Source organism: Gallinula chloropus (genome assembly GCF_964237585.1).
Source record: "Gallinula chloropus genome assembly, chromosome: 1".
Taxonomy (NCBI): Eukaryota; Metazoa; Chordata; class Aves; order Gruiformes; family Rallidae; genus Gallinula; species Gallinula chloropus.
The window spans coordinates 129,947,336-129,968,637 of NC_140085.1; the positions used below are offsets into that span (position 1 = coordinate 129,947,336).

A 21,302-nucleotide genomic window follows, 5' to 3' on the forward strand; every position below is an offset into this window, starting at 1 on the left:
GGTCTGCGGATGTTGAGGAAGAACGGAAATTGATTGCCAAAGTAAATAAAATCCTCATCTTCTGTAGTGCTCTTCCTCTTTCAGTGAAAGCAATCAGAATTCAACTTCTATTTCCCTATGCTGGGCATATACTAAGCACATTCTTCAGTTACATGTGGGTCTGTTACAGAGTCTTAAAAGGTAAAAATTAGTTATCGAATATTTATGATTTTTAAACTATTTTTTAAATTAGTTATGAAAGCAGGCCTGAAGCACACTGACTTCTCTCCTCAAATTTTCTCTCTCCCAGAGTTATGGGCAGCTCTCAGAAAGGCCGAGTGACTGGACTTACCAGGTGTATGGGAAGAGGTGAGCACGGAGCATGCGAGCGGTCTCGCTGCCAGCGTGAGGCAGAGGTCTCTGTGCACATCCAGTACTACTCGTACGTTCACATGTTCTCAAGGCAGTCTGGCTTCTTGGACCCACCTGGTCTGTATGTTCCAGAGGTTTTGCATCCCCAGGCTTGTCACGACTTCCCTTCAAGGTGACTGAATTTATTATATGTAGAATGCTAGTTTAACAACAACAACAAAAAGGTAAAGAAATAATTCTCTACTGACTATCTGCCATTTGATGTAGTATAATTATTATTCAATGATAACTGAACTTAATTAGTTTAATGCTATTTTAGGCATTCAATCAGAATAGAAATATCTTAGGATTTGATATTCTATAACCTAGGGAACAGCTCAATATCAATCTGATGCAGATATGTTCCCTTCCACGCTTCTGTCGTGTATGAACAGCACATGACCTTCCCCTGTATGGATAGATGTACTGCTGGGGAGGGGATGTTCCTCTCCCTGGCAAAGGGCACTGGTGCAGTTAAACAAAAATATGACAAATAATTGCAAGTCCTTCAGGCAAATATCAATCACTTCAGCAGGTGGTGAAGAGAAACAGAGAAACGTTTCTATGGCTGCAGGGCAGACATTCTTCCCTTCCCAAGCAAGACTTATCTTCTCCTGCCTCTCCCAGCAAACACTAAGACTGTGTCACGTCCTGTTAAAGCATGAAAAGCTAACAGAGCTTTTGCCTTTTCTTTGCCTAATACTGCAGTAAAGGCTGCTTAGTTTAACCTCAGAATCAAAAGCAATCCAAAACGTATCCAAATCTGACTGGTTCATATCCTCTGATGATACCTGGCCACAAATCTGCAAAGCAATTAATAACACAGCTCTGAAGAGTCATGCCTCACAAGGCTTTGAATCCAGAGGAGAAGAGCAGGTGGAGGCAACTAAGGAAAGCCTTATTTATGGCAGAACTGGGGAAACAAATATATTATCCCCCCTCTCAATGAAATGTTGATGGGAAAAAAAATATTGAATTTAAATCAGGTGTGAAATAGGTTTGTGCTGCATTCCACTGCTGTTTATCCCATTAGTGTGCTCAGTAAAGCAGAGCATGGAGGCAGGGCTGTGTTTGTACATGACTTAGAATGCCTGTGCCGGCGGTAAGTAACGAAGGACAAGGCGATGAGAGATCTTCCTCTCTCTCCCTGTTCTCACTTATTGCTCTGAAGATCGACCCCCTTAGCATCAACCTGTTCCAAGTCAAACAGCTCTGGCTGAACTTCAAAAGATAACCTAACTGCATGAGGCAAGTGAGAATATGCCCCTAAGTTCAAGGCGTTCTGGGAGTATTAAAATATCATATATGACAAGGCACATTGGGGTAGAAGATGTGTGATTTGACAAGGTAGGGTTGGGTTTTTTTAATGCATGTTTTCATGTGGAGAACTAATATCCTTTTTGCATGCCAAATGACAAATACAAAAAGCAATCCATCATGATTCACCCTAAAAATTATTTTAACATTAGGCTGATATTATTCACTGAATGACACTTCTCAGCTCTGTAAGTACACAAAAATAAAGCAGACAGATGTAGTTCAAGCTTTGCCAGACTGAGCTGCACATTTGTCCTGCTTTTCAATCTAGGGAACTTAAAAACACAGTTTAACTCCTGCAGATATTCTGCCTGTGGCTTAAGGCAGTGAGAGAAAAACAGAAATCAAAGCCATTTCACCGGGGCAAATTCAGCTGTATTTTATAAAAACATTAATGACTAAAAGCTAGAAGCCCTTTAGAAATACCACCATGGCTTTTGATTTCAAAATGTGGTTTTGGAACAGAGCACCATTCTGCTGGTGATACCCTAGCTTCAGTGCTGACACCACCACCGTGTCTTACAGAACACTTTCAAGCAAGTGGGGAAAAAAACATTTTTCTCAGTTATCATACTGTGTCTCAGTTTCCTGACTCACTGCCCACAATTTTTTTGTGTAAGACTGGTTCCTCATGAGGAAGACTTCTTATCAGTCAAGTAGTCCATGAGCATTTCTGCCATTTTCTAACCTAATTTCCTGATAACTCTTAATGTACAGTTATGATTTCTACTCTACTTTAGGGGAATGCTCGAAGCAGTTAAGTTAATATTTCAACAGTCACAAATACCCACCCCCCCTTCAGTTTCTAATGTGTGTGATACAATTTTTACCAACTTCTGAGTTATGTTCTGTCTTTCTCAGAGTACATGAACTACCTGATGAAAAGGAGTGCTTCTCTTCAGACAAATTTGTACCATCAGATTAGATGTTAGGAAAAAAAATTTCACTGAAAGAGTTGTCAGGGCCTGGAACAGGCTGTCCAGAGAGGGGGTTGAGTCACCTTCCCTGGATGTGTTCAAAAAGGGGGTAGATCCAGTACTTAAGGACATGGTTTAGCATAGGATGGGAATGGTTGGACTCAATGATCTTAAAGGTCTTTTCCAACCTTGTGATTCTGTGTTCTGCAAAAGTGTTTTGGTGTGAGCACTCAATTTAATTTAGAAGTTAGGAGGCACTGGACTTCCAGGAGTTACAGAAAAGGAAGGATGATTCTGAAGTTGAAGCAGACAGATACTACCTGAGAGAGCTGGATTTTCCATCCTTGACACACAGGGTTTGCATGACGCTGGGCCAGTCACTCTATCCAAAACATCACTGGCAGCCATTCCTCTTGCCTCACATTTTTGGGTTCTTGACTTGTTGTCTGTTGATTCAAAATCAAAACTGTGGGTAGTCATGGGTTTGCTACATTGTAAATTTGTCCTGTTTGCTCAGAACTCACCACTCTGTTTCTCTTGGAAGCATTCCTAGGCATGGATGGCTTTGGTTGCATAGATACAATCACAAGATATAAGAAACACTGAAAAAAGAAGCCAAGCTTTTAAAAATTAGTTTACACTTTTGACAATTTTTATTTTAATGCTTGTTAAGGTGGCAAAACTAGCAGTGCCTTTAGCCTCTTTCTGCCTGCCTCCTGGCCTGACTTTAAGAACCTCTCTGCAGGTTCTTACCTCTGAGATTTTCCCAGCCTTGGGTTGACCAACACTTACTGTAGGACACGTTTAAATACAGCATCTGCTGAAAATGCATGATAAGAGGGGAAAAACACAAAGGAAACCCAAGTGGTTTTGGTTTTAACAGCACACAACACACCTTAAAAGAAAGAAAAAACCACTTTAAAGCACAACAAACTAGAATGAGTTTTACCACAGCTTCATTCACAGAAGGACAAACTGGGCATCTGATGAAGAAAGCAGAATAACCAAGCTGTCTGCAGTGAAACGCCTCCCTGGTCAGAGGGCTCAACATGCCTTACAAAGCTGTGCTTGGGAGAATTCCTGCTTTGTCTTATAATTCATGTCAGAGAGGTGATGGCAAGAGGCTGGCCACAGCCCAGCACATACAGAGCCTCTCCCTTCCTGACTCCCTGCCCTCACAGGCACTGCTGTGGTAATCCATGATCCTGGTCCTGGGGGTGAGGAGGAACTTCCCAGTCCTGTCTCTCAGCTCCCCAAGGCTGTAGGGCTGTCAGGTTAGGTATTCCTTCCCCCATCACTCAAAAGTGGAAACTTAACATTGCTCCTGGTGATGTGCTGCCTCTAGGATGGTTTCCTTTAGTGTGATAGGAAGGGACAGTGGAGCAAGGTGGGGGATGGAGAGTCAGAGAGGGACATGGTGGCATCTCCAACCCTGAGCATGCAGACACTGGCTGAAGTCCCATCACAGCTGGAAAAGCCCCTTTAGTGGCTGTGGTCAAGAAAATAGTACTGTTCTATGAAGTATGGGCAAAATTCAACCATTCACAACTTCCTATAAAAGAGCTGACAAGTAAAAATTTCCCCAGAGTTCCTCTATCTGTCATAAAGAAGGATACGCAGACACATCTGAGGCTAGCTCCTGAATCCTGGGTGTAAGCACATCCCAAAGCTTTGTAGACTGCAAATAACCCACTATGACTGGTGCTTACAGATCCATAAAGCAATCAAAGTCCGACCTGAGCAAGAATGGTTCTGGTCTTGCCTCCGAGGTGCTGGCAGATGCACACTGTATTAAATCCACTATTCCCCACTTGAAAACAACTTGTCAAGCTCTACAGTGTAATATAAATAATAAACAACTCCAGACAACTCCAGACCCGTTACCTTCTCTTATTTCTTCACAGTGTGTAAAATATGGTAATAGTACTACTTCACCTTAGAAGGCTGTTATAAAGTTAAATTTATTAATGCTTGAAGGAGTTACTAGAGTACCACAGGAAAGCCATCATGGAAATTAATTAACCTGCCTTCAAGGAAGGGTTTGAAGAATGTACAGTGAGTATGACATGAAAGATTCCACTTTACATGATGAAAATGAAAAGAAACATTGAAGAACTATACATTAATTAAACACATCCTTTGCATTGCATGAGGCAAGAGGAAGAAAACATGTAGAAGAAAACATTCCACAAAGGCAATTAAAAAGCTTCCTCATATCACATACTAAGTATAATATTGCAGGGAATTTTTTGTCTTTGGACCTTTAATGTTTTCCATATAGTTTACCCAAGTTTTCTTTAAAATCTTTTTGCTGTATGCTTCCCAGTCTGAATGCTGGTGAGGCTGTGAGGAGCTATCAGAGTTGATTACAGTCATAGGAGACTGCTCGTTTCTCCATGTGACATGCCACACTTACGTGCTTTATCACCCACCGGGAGCCAGCGCTAGCAGGCTCGTGTTCCCCAGGGCACATTCTCCCCTGGTCCTGTCCATCCCTCCACACAAATGTCCGCTCCTGCCCCAACACCCTCACATCCCCTTCTCCAGCCTCTGGCTCCTCCATCATTCTGATCCCTTCATACTCCCTGCATCCATTCCCCGCTTTCCTAATTCCCAGTCCTGGAAACGTATCCTCACTGTTTCCTTTCCTTCAGCACTAAGTCCGTGTAACTTGCACTGAGAGCAGCTGTTTCTTCCTGTGTGTTCATCAGGCACCAACAGGCTGAAGATTAATTAAGATTACAGGAGAGTCCTCCTGTTTGGTTTTGTTGCCAAAGGAGCCACTGGAAAGCAGGAGGCACAGCTACAATAAGACACATAGGAATTTTTCTGATCAAAATGGAAGAGTTTCACCTTTAGATGGGTAGCATCATTTCAAGTGGACCCCCCCTCGACAGAAATCTCTCCTGAGAAACAGTTGGCATGAAAATATCAGGTGAAACATTTGAAAATTTGGCAGGGCTCTAAACAACAAAAAGAAAGTCTTTCACTGATAAGGCAACATTAGGAATAATTGTTCCTATCTGCACTAATAAAATCTAAACCTGCGTAGTTAAACTTTTATTGAGGTGTGTGAACCCAAACATGAGGATACATCTGGAAGACATAGAAGAAAGACAAATTGTTGACCAGCAAGTCCCAACAGAATAGTTTTGCACTTGGTAAGAAGCACAACAAAAGGAGCAAGGGTAAGAAGTGTGACAATTAAACGTGTCTTAAATTTCCGTTTTGGTAAGCTGGTGTTTTGTGTTTGTGTGGCAAGTTGTTGGGTTTTTACTGGGGGGGAAGGAGGGTGGGGATGGTGGTGTGTAGCAGTGGCTTCTGCAAGAAGCAGCCAGAAGCTCTCTGCAGGCCCCACAGAGCAAACACCAGCCGGCTCAAGGCCGGAGTCGTTGCTGACCAAGGCCGAGCCCATCAGCGACGGTCACAGCACCTCTGAGAATCACATTTAGGAGAAAAAAACTGCAAGCAGACACTTTTTTGCCTCATACCAAGGTCGGTGAAGAAGGGGAGGAGGAGGCATTCCAGGGCTGGAAAGATTCCCCTGCAGCGTGTGGGGAAGATCATGGTGGAGCGGGTGTCCTCCTTGCAGCCCATGATGGCAGCAGAGAAACCCCACCTGCAGCCTTTGGAAGACCCCCACGCTGGAATAGGTGGAGTCACATGAAGGACACTGTGACCCAGTGGGGAGCCCACGCTGCAGCAGGGGAAGAGTGTGAGAAGTCCTCTGCCTGAGAAGGAAGGAACATCAGAGACAACTGGTGATCAACTGACAGAAACCCCATTCCCTGCCCACTGGGACACCTGGGGGCCAAGGAGAGAGAGAAATCATAATAAAGGTGATCCTGGGAAGAAGGAAGGGGTGGGGAAAGGACTTTTAAGATATGGGTTTATTTCTCATTATCCTACTCCGTTTGATAGGGTAATAAATTAGATGCATTTTATTCCGCGTTGAGTCTGTTGTACCCGTGACGCTGATTGCGGAATGATCTCTCCCTGTCCTTATCTCGACTCCTGAGCCTCTCAATAGGTATTTTCTCCCCTGTGCAGCTGAAAAGAGGAGTGATAGAGTGGTTTTGGTGGGCATCTGGCCTCCAGACAGTGTCAACCCACCACAACTAGCACTGAAGATGAGGCAATAAGGTCCAGTACCAGGAAGGATTATTGTTCCTTTATTTCTCCTCTCCTGAGCACAAGCCAGTACTGTCACGGCAGGGCCAGCCCAGCCGCGAGGGCCGTGCGCCAGCCTGCGTGGAGTGGGATCCACCAGCCGCAGTCAGGCGAGGATGCGCTTGTGCCTTTCTCTGCTGCCATAGATTGAACCGAGGCGGCGCATGGCTGCTAACACCATACGCAACCTCCCGGATGGAAAAAATGGCAACAAGGCCCTTCTGGAAAGCTGGAGAGCCCATCCTACGGCTTCCCAGACAAACCCATCAAACGCGCCTGCCCGCCAGCGCACAGATGCGGTCACGGCCACGCTGCCTCGCCAAGCCGGGGGGGCAAGCCCACGGTGCAAGGTGACAAGGCGGCGGTGCCGCGGGACAGGCCTACCCTGCCGGAGGGACCCCGTTGCCCTGCGGCCACGACAGGCCAAGCCCTCTGTGTCCCACCGGCCGAGATGCCGGGCTGCCCGGCGCATCTGCCGCGGGACGGTGGGGGTGTAGCGGGGCAAAGGTGGAGTGATGCTCTAGGGAGGGACTACCGGCGAGACCCCCATCCACCCACCCTCCCTCCCTCAGCGCCGCGGGGCGGGGCAGCGGCAGCACCTGGCGACGCGGGAGCCGCCCCCGCCCCGCACAGGAGGCACCGGGCGAGGAGCCACCGCCGAGCGGCACCAGGCTGCCGTCGGCTGCCGTGCCCGGCCCCGTTCCCGCTCCTCCCCGTCCGCCGCGCGGTGTCAGGTGCCGCGGGCGGGCAGTGCGCCTGTGCGGCGGCCGCTGGGCGCCGCGGAGCGGAGCGGTGCCCCGGAGGAGGCGGCAGGACGCGGCGGTGGCCACCGGCTGAGGAAGATGGCGGAGCCGGGGGCTGCGCGTAGCTATCCGCGGGCGACAGGTAGGGGATGAGCCTGCGGCCCCACTAGGTGCCAGAGGACGGCGGCTTGCCCGCCCACCTCCCTCGGCTGCCTCCGGCGCCGTCCCGTCCCTTACCGCTGCGGGTCAGGGCTGCCGGAGCCCCACGGGGTAGCGGGCGAGGGTCGCTCTTCTGCCTGCCTCGCAGGTGCTGGCCGGCGCGGCGCTGAGGGGGCGGTGGCGGGAGGGTCCGGCCGCCATCTCGGCCCGGGCCCGGGGCCGCCGTGGGGCGCGGAGGGAGGGGGATGCCCCCCGGCTCCGCGGAGGGATGAGGCGGGTTATCCTCGGCGGGAGCCGCGGGAGTGCTGGCAGCGGGGGAGCCGGCGGCCGGTGACTGCACAGGGGGAGGACGCGGAGTGGGTCTCAGCCGCCTCCCCCGGCGTGCCCCTTCCCCTGCCGCCCGGTGCCGCCTTTGTGGTGCGGGAGGTTATTTGCCATGAGGTGGCTTTTGTGCGGCGGGTCGGGCTCGCCCCGCAGCCGCGTGTGCCGCCGCGGTTTCCCGCACCGCCGGCGGTGCTGCCGGGGAGGAGGGCGGCAGCTTGGTTTTGCCCCCAAAGTGGGGAGAGCGGGGAGGGAGCGATCCTCTAAACCTTGTTTTCAGCGGTGCCTGGGCCTGCCTGTGCTGGTTGGCCAACCCGGGCAGCAAACTGGTCGAGCTGGTATCGAGCACGAACGCCTCGCTCCGAGCCCTTTTTTTATAGGCACGGTTCCTATTAAGGTCCCTCCTCGTTGCTCGGTGAGCGTAACTTTTAATTTCCGAGGGCAGAGAGGGTGCGTGTGAGGTGTGGTGGAGGCTGCTGGGGCACAAGGGGCTCCGCGGGAGTGGGTGCCAGGAGGGGCTGGGGCTAAGGCTGGTGGTCGTGACCTTGGCCTCGCGTGTAGGTGTCAGGGTGGGTCTGGCAGCTCTCCCCGGCTCCAGGCATGAGATGATGGGTGATTAAGGTGTTAGGCAGCTGCTCATTATACTTTTACCTTAATTACCCGATACGAGGCCTTTGCTTTGTGGATGGCTAACCATCTAAACCTGGGGCGTAAGAGGGAATTAATTTCCCTCTTGTCCCGAGCCACTGTAGCTTCTAAAAGTAGCTTTACAATTGCTTTGGGAGATAAGGAAGTCTTATTATCACAAATTTATAGAGTGGGAAGGTGAACACAAGCCTTTGACTTCAGTGAGGTAAGGCTTTGTGGGGAGCTGAGGAGGTAGCCAGGAACGCCTGTGTTTGCTGTTCCTCCCCCTCCTCCCGGGGCAGGCTGTTGCGGTTGAATGTTCAAACACTTCTACAGTCTTGAGTCTCTGTTTTTTCATGTTTCACATCGAAGAGGAGGGAGAAAAACAATGCCCAGAATTTATATTGGTGACTTTTTTACCTTCTCTCAAAAGCGCAGGGAAATCGGCTCAATACTCACTTGCACTCTTCCCAGACCTTTTTTAATTCTCTTTTTCTACTTTGTACTTTCTAGCTTCAGAAGCAAACGTTGTGTAAAAGCTATGCTCATGAGGTAGACCAGGACATGATCTATTTTGCACCCTGCCGAGATTGAGAATCCAGAGGAAAGGCAACATCTTGTATAATTGAAGATGGTATCAAGTGGCTCAAGTGTTGTAGAGCATGGACTGGCACAGGCAGATGTAATCACTTGCAGTTGAGCATTGACATTTGAACAGTAATGCCCAAGCATGGTACAAAGTGGTCTCTGCCAAATCTGTTGTTCTGTTTGAATTGTCTGTACGCCTGTGGTGTGTTTTTACAAGTAGCAGCGGGGATGGTATTTGGATCTGTTGCAGCAGAGAATGAGACTTATTTCTGGGACCCAACTTAGCGTTTTGTAGCAAGCAGAACAGCTATGAACTGATACTCTTATTTCACATGTTTGTATATACATTTTCATCCTGGAGTCCTTATTTTGTTCATATGGATAGGAGGAATGTTACCACTGTTTCCCACAGTTAAAATGCTGTTTCTCAGTGTGTTACCTTGCTGGTCCAGCAAGGGGTGGTGGCTTCACCCACCAAACTTTGCAGTTCTCTGGCAGCATCAGAGTTTTGATCTCTAGGGTCCTTCAATGCTGACAGTATTGCTAGGATGGCAGTGAAAGTCAGGCACCAGGTTTAGCATGTCCATCACTTCAGACTCTCTGCCTAGATCAGCTGTAATGAGTAAGCCTGCAGTAAGGGAAGGTATTTCCATCTCTTGACATCTAGGGAAGAGTCTACTCTCCAGTGGTTTGTAATTCTGCAAAGAGGAGCGAAATTCTGTGGCACAAGCAGATAATATTTGCAAAGCTCAAGGGTGGCCCTTTGCCAGAAATCAAAGGCGTGCAGCAATCGAGAGGGATGCTACAGCCTGAGAAGACATTGCAGGAATCTTTTTGTGAGGGAGAGCTTTAGGTGACCAAAATGTAGGTGTTAACTGCTGCTGCCATCTGTGGTAGCAGTAATGAGTCAATGGCATTTGATGGACAAACTGCTCGATATTGAATCTCTTCCCTTTTGCTGCCTGGTGAAATTAGCTTAGTGAATGTTCTGAGAGATTAAAATACTGAACACTCTGTTTTTCCAAACGTAATTTATCTTTTGTGATAGAGTACTTGGTCAGCCCTATAAAGATTTAAGAAAAATTACGTGCTGTGCCAACGTAGAGTGCGTGCCACAGGAACAGTTTGTGTGAAAGGGATTCATGTGTGTGTTTCTTTAAAAATACTGTGTGGGTTTCTTCTTGATAGCAGTGCTCTTCCAACTGCAAATTTTGTGTGTGTGCTATAGTACTTTCTGTCATATACAGACATTCAAGGTTGTTTATCCCAAGGTTAATTCATCTGCTGCTTTTGGTGTGATGTTACCGTTTGCAAGTACTGGTTTTATTCAGAGCAGTTTAATGCCCTGCGCACTCTCAAGGATTTTGTTTTATTACTTAAAATATTGTAACATCTGACAGACTTATATCTCCTTTCAAACCAAAAATGTCTGATTCCTTTCCAATTAAGTTTCATTAAATTGCAGCAAAGAAAAATGTATTTGAATTTCATGATGGTGGAAATAAAACGTCTCTTGAAATGCGCGTGTTAGGAAACTGAAGCATCTGAAAACTGTTTTTCTAAGTGTATCCCCCTACAAGGAAAGGCTGAAAGAACTGGGGCTGTTCAGCCTTGAGAAAAGAAGACTGGGAGGGGGTCTGATCAATGTTTATAAATATCTCAAGTGTGGGACACAGGGGGAATCAGCTAGCCCCTTTTCAGTGGTCTGTGGGGACAGGACAAGGGGGGCAATGGCTGCAAGTTGGAGCACAGGAAGTTCTGCACCAACATGCAGAAGAACTTTTCCACAGTGAGGGTGACAGAGCCCTGGCACAGGCTGCCCAGGGAGGTGGTGGAGTCTCCTTCTCTGGAGATATTCAAGACCCATCTGGATACCTTCCTGTGCGACCTGTCTTAGGGAACCTGCTTTGGCAGGGCAGTTGGACCTGATGGTCTCTGGAGGTCCCTTCCAACCCCTACGATTCTGTGATTCTGTTGTAGTGTCACATACCTCCATTTGCTTTGGTGACTGGTGTATCCAAAGCAGTGGAAAGGCATCAGGGGTGCTTTTTTTTTTTTTTAATTTTGGCTAATTATTTCTAGGCATGCTCATTGAAGGAGTATGTACATATTTAATGTAAATGAAACTGTATATCCTGCATGTTGAATGAAGATTTATGTAGTAAGGCTTTTTTTGTCTCATGAATAAATAAAAGACAATTGTAACTTCCTTAGTTATTGGTATTTTAATGCATGTGGAGCAAAACCAACAGGGAAATGGTTTTAAAATTTTATTCATATCTGTCATTCACTCATGAATACATCTTAAAGCTAGAGAAAAGCAAGAGCACGGTTTTTCATTCCCTTTAATTCTGGACTGTTCAGGTGATTTTTTAAAAAAAAAAAAAAAAAGGTCTTATTTCCTCTGTGTGTGTTTCACCTCTGCCAGAGGTCCTGGTGTCAGTGTTGCTGAGTAGCTCGTTTGGCTTCTCTCAGTTCGAGTTATCTTGACTCCTCCTCATAAAAATCTGGGTATTGCACCGACACTGACAGGGCATTGCAGTTTTCAGCCTGTCATGTACGACTGGCTCAAACGCTTGACCTGATCCTAGAGGTGATTATTCCCAATTTAAGTTCTATATTCACTTGTGTGTTGGTTTGGTGAGCTTTGCTTTGGGTTTTTAGTAGCATTTGTATAGAATTTTTATAAGCATCTGGACTGTACAAGCCGGGGGGAAATACAGCTTATCAGGAAACTAATGTAAATTATAGGAATGCTAATTGCATTAAGTAACAACCAACTCAAGTTGTTTCCTCCCTCTTTCCATCTTCCTCCCTTATTTGGCTCTGACAGTTGTTACCAGCCTGGTAACTTTGGGGTTTGTGAGGTTTACGTATCCTGTAGGTCCCGTTTGATGTTACGTTTCAGATGACGTGTCTGCATGTGACAGGTCTCAGCGTGCTGCGGTGCTGTGATTCAGGTCAGTAGGGATGTTAAATACACTTGCCTTACACACCCAGACTTATCTTTTCAGCTGAATTTCTCCTACTGGCTGACAGAAAAATCAGAGTAGTATTTTTAAATAATGGAAGGAGTAGTCACCCTGCAACTCAACCAAGGTTATCATGGGAATAAAAAGCAAAGTTTTCTTCTGTACTGTGACAGGTTTATATTTTTTTAGCCTGCATGGCTTTTGACATTTAGATAACTTCTGAGTTATTTTGCTACAATTGACTTGTGTTTGGCTTTTCTGTCACAAGTTGATATATTACCTGTGCATTTTCTCTGGCTGGAAGTAGTATGTGCAGGTACATAGTACATGTTAGTTTTCCCATTGAATTGTGTTTGAGCAGCGTGCCCATCAAATTAGTGCTACTTAAGTCATAGAGTGGTCTGTCTACCAAACTGACCCAAAAAAATGTGACTTGAAATCTTGGCTCATCTCAGAGGTATTTTTAGAGCATAGTATTACCCTGGACTTTCCTTATATAGGATATTTAGAAATACTGTGTTTTATCTCCACTGTGTGTTATCTCCACAATGTTGAACGCTGATGATGGTGTAAGGGTGTAAAGATAAGAGATAAGTGGGTTTCACATAGTGGAAATCTAGCTAAAACAAAAAGAAAAATTGCAAGAAACTCAAGATTATTTCTACATTATTTTAAATACTATAACACATCTGCCGGACTCTGTCATTCAAATAAAACTTTTTTTTTTTTTTCTTTCTTTCTTCCTATAATGAAACTGTCAAGTTTCTAAAACCCTCTCACCTATCACATTCTCTGCAGGTCTGAATGTTGTAAGGATCTTAGTAAAGTACTTACTGTTGCAGTTAAATAGTAATAAAAATGTTTCATATAGAACTGCTTTTGAATTCTCTTGTGTGTCCTGTGTATATACGTACATAAAGCATATATATTTCAGGCTTTCTGCATGATGTAATGAATTAATATATTAAAATGCCTGTTGGTCACATCTTGGTTTTCTTCTTCATATTATTCTTGTGACTCTAAGATTAATTACCCACAGTAATTATGCTTTTCCTTAACTATTTAACGTCTGTCTCCTCTGCAGTATGAAGTCTGGTGAAATATGTGCTTGTTTTCATTTACTGTATTATTTGTGTATATCATTTTTGCTTAACGAATGCCAGATCAAATGTCTGATAATGTTTTGCCCTAAATTCTGGGACATCAGTTTCTCTCTCCCACTTGAGTATCTGGAGGTTTTTGCTGCTGCTTTCATGTGTTTGCCTCTGTGTTCCTTTGATCAAGAGGAAGCTGATCATCCTTGCAGTACTAAGGTGCTGCAGACAAACGTCTACTCTGCCACGACTGATAAAGCATTTCTGTGATCTAAACTTCAGTTACGTAGCAGGTAGGCTTCTTCCCTTTCTTTTTAGCTGCTTTTTCTGTCAGAATGTCCAAAGCAGTGATGACTAGAAGTGTTCTTGATGTTGTGCAGGGTTTGTGCAGTTGTGTCGCTGTAGCTGGTTGCTTAGAAGTCATTTTGCTTTAAACTGTTTGTCAGTATGCCAAAGTTTGTTCTTGCACTGTGGTTTCGTATTATTTTTCTTGGCATAAAGGTGCCAGTAGCAAACTCCTTATTAATGTTTCACTTGTGTTAAATTAATTCCTTTACAATATGGAAAGTGAAGCTTTTTGTGTTGCAGTGTTATGCATATGTGTTTTTATTGATTGGGATAATTTGGAAAACATAATATTGAGCTGAATTACTTGTACCAGTTTAACAGAAGAGATTATTTAGCTTTTTATTTTTTTTTTTTTCCATTACAAGAGTAAATACATGTTTGGCACCGTCTTGGGCATTCAAATCCCTTTTCTGTTGTGTGAAAAATCTAGAAACTCTTATTTTTCTGTACTTTGAGTACAAAAATAGATGAAGTTGTTCAAACTTTTGAAGTCAACCCCTTTGGCAATAGTTACATCTGTTGCTTTGTAAAGTCATTCCTCTGTGCTTGCCTTCCAAGAGGTCTGGTCCACTTAATATGTATTAATTTGGTTTGATATAATTAATGTTTTAGTCTGGGGTGCCTCTTCATAGAATCATAGAATGGCATGGGTTGGAAGGGACCCCAAGGATCATAGAGCTCCAACCCCCCCTGCCACAGGCAGGGACACCAACCTCCAGGCCTGGATCTACACAAGGTTGCCCAGGGCCCCATCCAGCCTGGCCTTGAACACCTCCAGGGATGGGGCATCTACCACCTCTCTGGGCAGCCTGTTCCAGCCCCTCACCACTCTCTCTGTAAAAAAACTTCCCCCTAATATCTAATCTAAACCTTCCCTCCTTTAATTTTGATCCATTCCCCCTTGTCCTGCCATTGTCTACCCTTTTAAAAAGTTGATTCCCTTCCTGTTTCTAGGTTCCCTTCAGGCACTGGAAGGCTGCAATGAGGTCCCCCTGCAGCCTTCTCTTCTCCAGGCTGAACAAGCCCAGCTCCCTCAGCCTCTCTTCATAGAGGAGGCGCTCCAGCCCTCTAATCATCTTCTTGGCCTCCTTGGAACCCTCTCCAACAGTTCCACATCTTTCTTGTATTGGGGCCCCAGATCTGGACACAGTACTCCAGATGGGGCCTCATGAGGGCAGAGTAGAGAGGGATAATCACCTCCCTGTCCCTGCTGGCCACCCCTCTTCTGATGGAGCCCAGGATACCATTGGCCTTCTGAGCTGCAAGTGCACACTGCTGGCTCGTGTTAAGTTTCTCATCCACCAGAATCCCCAAGTCCTTCCCAGCAGGGCTACTCTCCAGGAGCTCTTCTCCCAGTCTGTATCTGTGTCTCGGTTGAGGTGGCCCTTCATGCCAGACCCAACTGCCTGTTGGCCCCACATGTGCACTGATAGGTTCGCACAAAAAGAGATGTGGATTTTATGCCCAGTAGCCTTAACACCATCAGGGATCCAACATTAAATAACCGTCTCGAAAGGAGTGTATGAAGCTTCATAGATCTGCTTCCCTTTGCTTGTTGAGTACTTTCTCCTAGGTATTCCTTTTTCCTAGTAGTGATTTTAATAAGCGAAATAAGGCTTTAAAAGTTATCACTCCTACCTGGTAGGATGGAAGAGGATGTGTTGGATGCTTGTGGATGCCACTGTAAAAGCATCTCAAAGTCTTCAAGAATATACTAGTAACACTCGTGTGTCTGATTAGTCTGTTTTAATGACAGATGCTGGAGGGGTAATGTGGTTTTGTTTCAATTAAGTGAGATCTGGAAGTATGCCTTGCTTGGTTCCATCCCTATGAATTACCAAATCACTTGCCTCATGCCAAGCAGAAGCTAGCAGAGCTCTTGTTTATTTCAGCAAAACGGTCATGCAAATATTTCTAGGTTGCAATTAATTTTGGTTGTAGGTGTGGTGGAATACTGAAATTCTTAATGTGGCTTTCCTCAGAAAAGAAAGGTACAAATTTTCCTGAGGCAGTTGGGCATGCCTGGGTCTGTTAACTTCAGCAAGAGCGCTGAAGGGGCATCCCCTGCCTGGCCAGGGAGAGCACTGATGCTTTTTCACCTAAGCAGTAAGTCAGTGATAGTTTGAAGAATAAACTAGTCTTGTTTATTTAGTTAGAGTAAACTTCAAATATGTAATTATACTGTAAATAAAAGAAACCTATTTCTGAAAAAAATTCCAGTTATATGAAACCATTTTCTTTCCTTCAGAAGAGTGATTTGGTTCAGACGGGCAGAGAGACACTTGCCACAGGGAGGTGGGAGGAGATGTTTGTGGTGGTGGGATAGCCTGGTAGGGTGTACCTGTTACCAGCTGAAGAGAAACTTTTGTCATTGGCATCGGATCTGCTTTAGGAAGCCCTTCTTCTCTCACTGGCAACTCACCTGCTCTCACAGTTGCTTCCATTTCCTCCCTTGTGTTGGATGTGGCGTCTGAGTGTGTGTGTGTGTACAGACCCACTCTTTGTCAGGGGAAAGACACTTCACGGAGAGGACTGGAAACATGCTGTTGGGGCTCTTTAAGTGCTGATAAATAAGCTAATTATGGCTTCCAAAATAAATGAAGGGTGGATGGGTTCTCCTTCCCCTACCCTAAAAGGAAAGGTGACTAGGGCTTTACTTTTATCCTTATTTTCTTGCCTTTTTGTACTGTGCTTCAGCCATAGGGCATCTTTTCCCCATACGCTTGATGGTCTATTAATAGCTAGAAGCATTTCCATTATGTTTCCTGGGTTTAGTAGCATTAAGTGCTGTGGTTATAAGTAAATACAGCAATTTTAAACAGTCATAAGAAGGGATTTAGTGGTGCAGTGAACTAAATGGGTGACCTTCCTTTGGCATAAATGGGTTTTTGATGAGGTTCTGGGTGAGGATGCTGGATTGCAGGGTTGTGGTCCAGGATGAGTTTTGTGTCTCTTTGAGGTGAGGTTATGGCACTGAATTAAAATTCTGCAGAAAGGTTGGATGTTTGTGGCATTGTTGAGTTATGGAGCTGAAAGAATATTTGAAACAACTGCATATATAGATAATGTGAAGAGTTTGTTTAATACTTGTGACAATCTAAGGGTAATCTTGCAAGTCTCCCCTCTTGCAGTATGTTTCCCCTTTTTTGGGATGTGTTCTGGTGTTGTGGGGTTTGGTTTTGGTTTGGTTTTTTCCCCTCAGGTTTTGTAATTGCTGTTTTGATGCCATAATCACTGCCTGTATCCAGTCTTCCTTTAAGCCTGCCAAAGGGTATCTTAAAAATAATAGGTAGCCTGTCTTTGAATCTTAATGTATTTAATCTGTGATGAAGTTGCCCAAATGATGTGTGAATGGAACTGAAAGTCATGTTACACACTAATAGCACAACCACTTTCAAATCCAATTTTTGTGATGACTAGTCTGTTCGTAGTACTGAAGACCGTGAAGGAAGTCTCTGTGCAGCCAGGGTTCCTTGGTGATGAATGCTCCCTGAAGCACAGTGACAGGCTCACAGGTCATGTAGCAATTCAAGAGGTGTTTAAAATAGCACAAGAACGCCCCTGGAAGACAGTGGAAATCTCTGTTGATCTATGCAGTAGGTATAGGTCTTCTGTTGCCTACTTGCTGGTCGTGGTGCCTCTGTGCCATCGATAAACTGACTAGGCTAAGTCTTGAATTGTTGTAAGACAGGGTTTTATTTTTCTTTCTGGTGGCATTTTCTTCCTTCTCCGTTCTCATCTGCTCACCCCTGCCAATGAGGTTACAAGGATGGCCACTTCAGCAACAGTATCTGCTTCACAGCTCTGTCTTCCCTGGTAGCTAGAAAGCGTAGAAGGGGAAGGATGTGAGGTCACAGCAAGTGTACAGTATGCTTCCCAGTATCCCACCTCTAGCTCCTGGAACTGTAGTTTGTATTGAGGAAACTTGGGTACATCTTCCTTGTATATTCTCATGCATCCTTGTGCCCTAGCCTGCTGCTTGCTTTAGCTTCGTAATTGCACTTAATGAAGTTACTCATTCCTCTGCTCCAGCAGAGCTCACCCACTCCAACCTGTCTTGGGAGCAGAGGGAGAGAATTGTGAGGCTAAGGAGAAGCTGGACCTATCAGATGGGGTCTGTCAGGAATTCAACCTCTTGCCAGCCCAGTCTCCTACAGTGGGAGCACTAAACTTAAGGTAGCTCTTAATTATTTTTTTTTTCTCTTGTGGCAGCCCCAGAAAAAGCAAAGAGATGGGTAAGAGGAAAAAGGTGGAAAGGAAAAGAAAATTCATTCTATGGTATTTAACCTCTGCTTCAGGCATAGCTGTTCAGAAGTGAGATTTGCCATGTCAAATTGCTTTTGAAAATCAAAGGTAACAAAAAACCTAAATAGGCTGAGAGAGGATTTCTGAGTCTTCATAGCAGTACTGCTTAATGCATATTGCTGTATGATGCATTTCCTTATGTTATAGGCTTAGAGAAATATCGGGGAAGAGGTCTTCAAGATGGTTTTCTAATGGCTATTTTTGCACTGAAATGAACTCACATATTTCTCTCACATTTTGAGAAACTCTGGTCAAAGCTCTTGTGATGGAAGATAGAGCTTGGAAGATGTAATTTCTTTATTCTGGCTTTCAGTCCCAATGGCCAAACACTGCTGGAACCAATTCTGAGAAACAGCATTTCAGGATGACTATATTGTACAGTCCTTCATGACACTGGACAGCTGAAAAGTCCCTAGAAAGAAAAGTGTTAAAGGAATATGGTATAACTGTTCAGCAGCAAAATGCTAGCTTTAATTCCAACTAGATTTGGATGCATTCAGTCGTGTCCCCCCAATATATAACCTAGTCCCTTACTCCATGCTTTGCCAGAATAAACTAAAATTGTTCTTTAGTCTCATTTGGTAAAAAAGTGGTTGGTTCCAGCATTGTCTGGCAAGTACTAAGTACTCTTTTGGGGGGGAGGGGAAACAGTGAAATAAATATATTTGTAGGTAGAGCTTAAGTGACAATCATTGAGTACACAGTTTGGGAATTGAATTTGATGTAGCTTGTAAAACCTTGTAAGGGCTGATGCCAGGTTGGTAGAGAGAAAACCTCTTTCGGTGTGCATCAGCTAGCACTGCTCTAATAAGGTTCAGGATTTGGCTCCTGGTTCTGGATTTACCCAAGCATATTACACTTAAGTAATCTGCCCCTGACTGTTTCATCAGGCACAGGAATCTTTTAATCTGCTGGTGGTAGCTGAGTTTCTCCTTCTGGTTCAAAAGCATTCAGTGCACCAGTAAATGGGTACTAAAAGCAAAGACAGAAATCTTTCTGTCTTACAGTTAGGTAGTCCTATTGCCTACAGACTGAAACAATGCCAACATTTTTTACCTAATTTCAAATACTATTTATGTTCCCATGTAAGAAGTTCAGATGCTGAATTTTCTACTGATATTTATTTCTTGGTAGCATTAATCCCTCTCACTGACAGAGAAAGTAGGTATAGTTGGCTGGCTGTGACCTGTAATTTTCTTTGTCTGTCTGGCTGTTACCCCAGGTAAATCTGTGGTTCTTGCTGCTGTCAATTCAGGCACAGAGGAAGGCCATCCATCTTGTGTGTGCATGGACCTGCTCTTCCTTTTCCCAGCTTTCCTCTTGCATGCACAGGAGGGGCTGCAACTTTTGCTGCAACTCTAACTCCTCCTCTTCCCTTTCAAAATATTTACTGGCTTCTGTTACTTAAGCCAACTCAACCTACTCATCCCTCTCCTCTTTTTATTTGCTGTGGGCAGGCAGGTTTTTCAAGCCCTGGCTTTATCTATTGATTTGTATCTGTGTGAAACATGTTTCTGGAAGAGTGCAGGGTTCCTGTGCAAGTGCCAAACTTTCAGCCTGGGCGTGTGGTGATAGGGAGCTCAGCATTCAGGGAGCTGCCTTGTTGCCACTGTCAACACGCTTTTCTTGTACAGGTGTGTCCCGAACTTTGACCACAGGTAGCCTGCATCTAATCCATCCTGGCAAGGAGCTCCATAGCCAGCTGCCTTCTGCTAGGAAACCGATGTCTGATGAACATATAACCTTCCCAGTGAGGCAAGGTTTGTGGCCAGATAACCTCTGTTTATTAGACCAACCAATTATAGTCTAAACAAACCAGGTTTCCTACCCATTGATCTGAAGAAGGAACAACAATGTCTGGTTGGTGACAGGTGGAATTGGAGAGGAGAAAAGAAGTGGATGCAGGAGCCTTGAGACTCTCTTGGTAGCTGCAAGTTCCTGCTCTTAGAGAGGCACAGAGTGTTGTGACCCAGCCTTTTATTTTGGGGCATGGCACCTGTGATCCTTTGCTGTAGGTGTGCTGTGGTATGGCAGCTGTGACTCAGGGTGGTTCTGTTGAACTCAGTGCGGGTTCTAGATAAGCGCTGGTCAGGAGGGTGGGAATGAAAGTTCAGGTGTCTGTTTTAGCTTGAAAGTATTCCGGTACGGTTCCTGGACTTGCAGTGAATGTTGCTGTTACATCTTGAGAAGTACTGACTAGGTGAAGTTACAACCAATCTCTCGAGATACAGAACAAAGTATCTACAGGTATTTTAGTATTACCATTGATGGGTTTGGGGTTTTGTGCATCAAACCTACTGCAGTTCTTGTTCACCTTCCCCTCATGTAGCAATCTTGACTAGTAGGCTTATTAGCTGAAGTTGTAATGGTGGAATTCCAGAATAGGAAAGTAAAACTGATGTAAAATAAAAACAAAATCAAGAAACATTTTTGCATATTGTTGGTATGCTTTGGTCCAGGATGCATACTTTCCTGATTATTTTTTTTTAAAGTAACTGAACAAAGAGAGAAACATTGGCATGTAGCATGGTTATATGCAGTTTCCAGATTTCTTGCTGTAAATCCTGTAGCTAGCATATTTTTGAATGTACTCTCACAAGCGTTGCTCAATATTAATCAATTTCTAAATCCATTAAGCACATTTTACTTGGCAAGGCTTGTTGTACATACTGCAGTTGATCTGTTACCTGGGTTTTCACCTATTTGGACTGTATAGCGAATGAAGAGATAAATGACACTGCTAGTTAGCTTCCATGAAAAGCGTGATAGTCTTCACTTTCCTTGCTTTGAGAGCCTCCTTTGTCAAGGGAAAATGTTAGATGCAAGCTTGCTGGCTCCCTGAAAAAGTAAAAAATGTCAGCTGTACCACTGTTAGCAAGTGTTGTATGTTTCATTCTGCATCTGGTGGGATTTATGGCACCAGACTGTGGGCACATCTGGAACCAAACTGCAGCAGGCAAGCATGTTTCTTTCTGTGGCTCTCTTATCACGGGCTTTGCATGTCAGGACTCTGCTGGTATAGGGATCTACCATTTCTTTTTTTTAGAGAGGAATTTTAACAGCATCAAGTGTATTTTATCACTAAAGCAGGAAGGAGCAGCTTTGCTGTTTTTCCGTAAGATGCTCATGGAGGATTTTAGGGTTGAGAGAGAGTAGAAGAGATCCAGCTGCCACCTACAGCATCACCCAATATCAGATCTATCCATATCACATACTTGCTGTCCTTCAGTGTTTCAGGATTTAAGCTACTGTGTATCCCTAACTGTGATAAAAACCCTTTTCTCCTACCTGGGCTGTGCTTCTCATTGGAAGCCGTAACTGGAACCCACTGTCAAAGCCTTATGTGCCCAA

The 21,302-nt window shown here is 44.9% G+C and overlaps 1 protein-coding gene across 1 annotated transcript in view; it reads left to right on the top strand.

The window, feature by feature from the left end:
• The first annotated feature begins 7,449 nt into the window (after positions 1–7,449).
• The window catches only part of MAP7D2 (MAP7 domain containing 2), an 86,410-nt gene continuing 72,557 nt past the window's right edge, over positions 7,450–21,302 (top strand). The window contains exon 1 of the mRNA XM_084279119.1: positions 7,450–7,679. Coding sequence (XP_084135245.1) covers positions 7,637–7,679 — 43 coding nt within the window. The 5' untranslated portion in view covers positions 7,450–7,636. The remainder of the gene's footprint in view (positions 7,680–21,302) is intronic.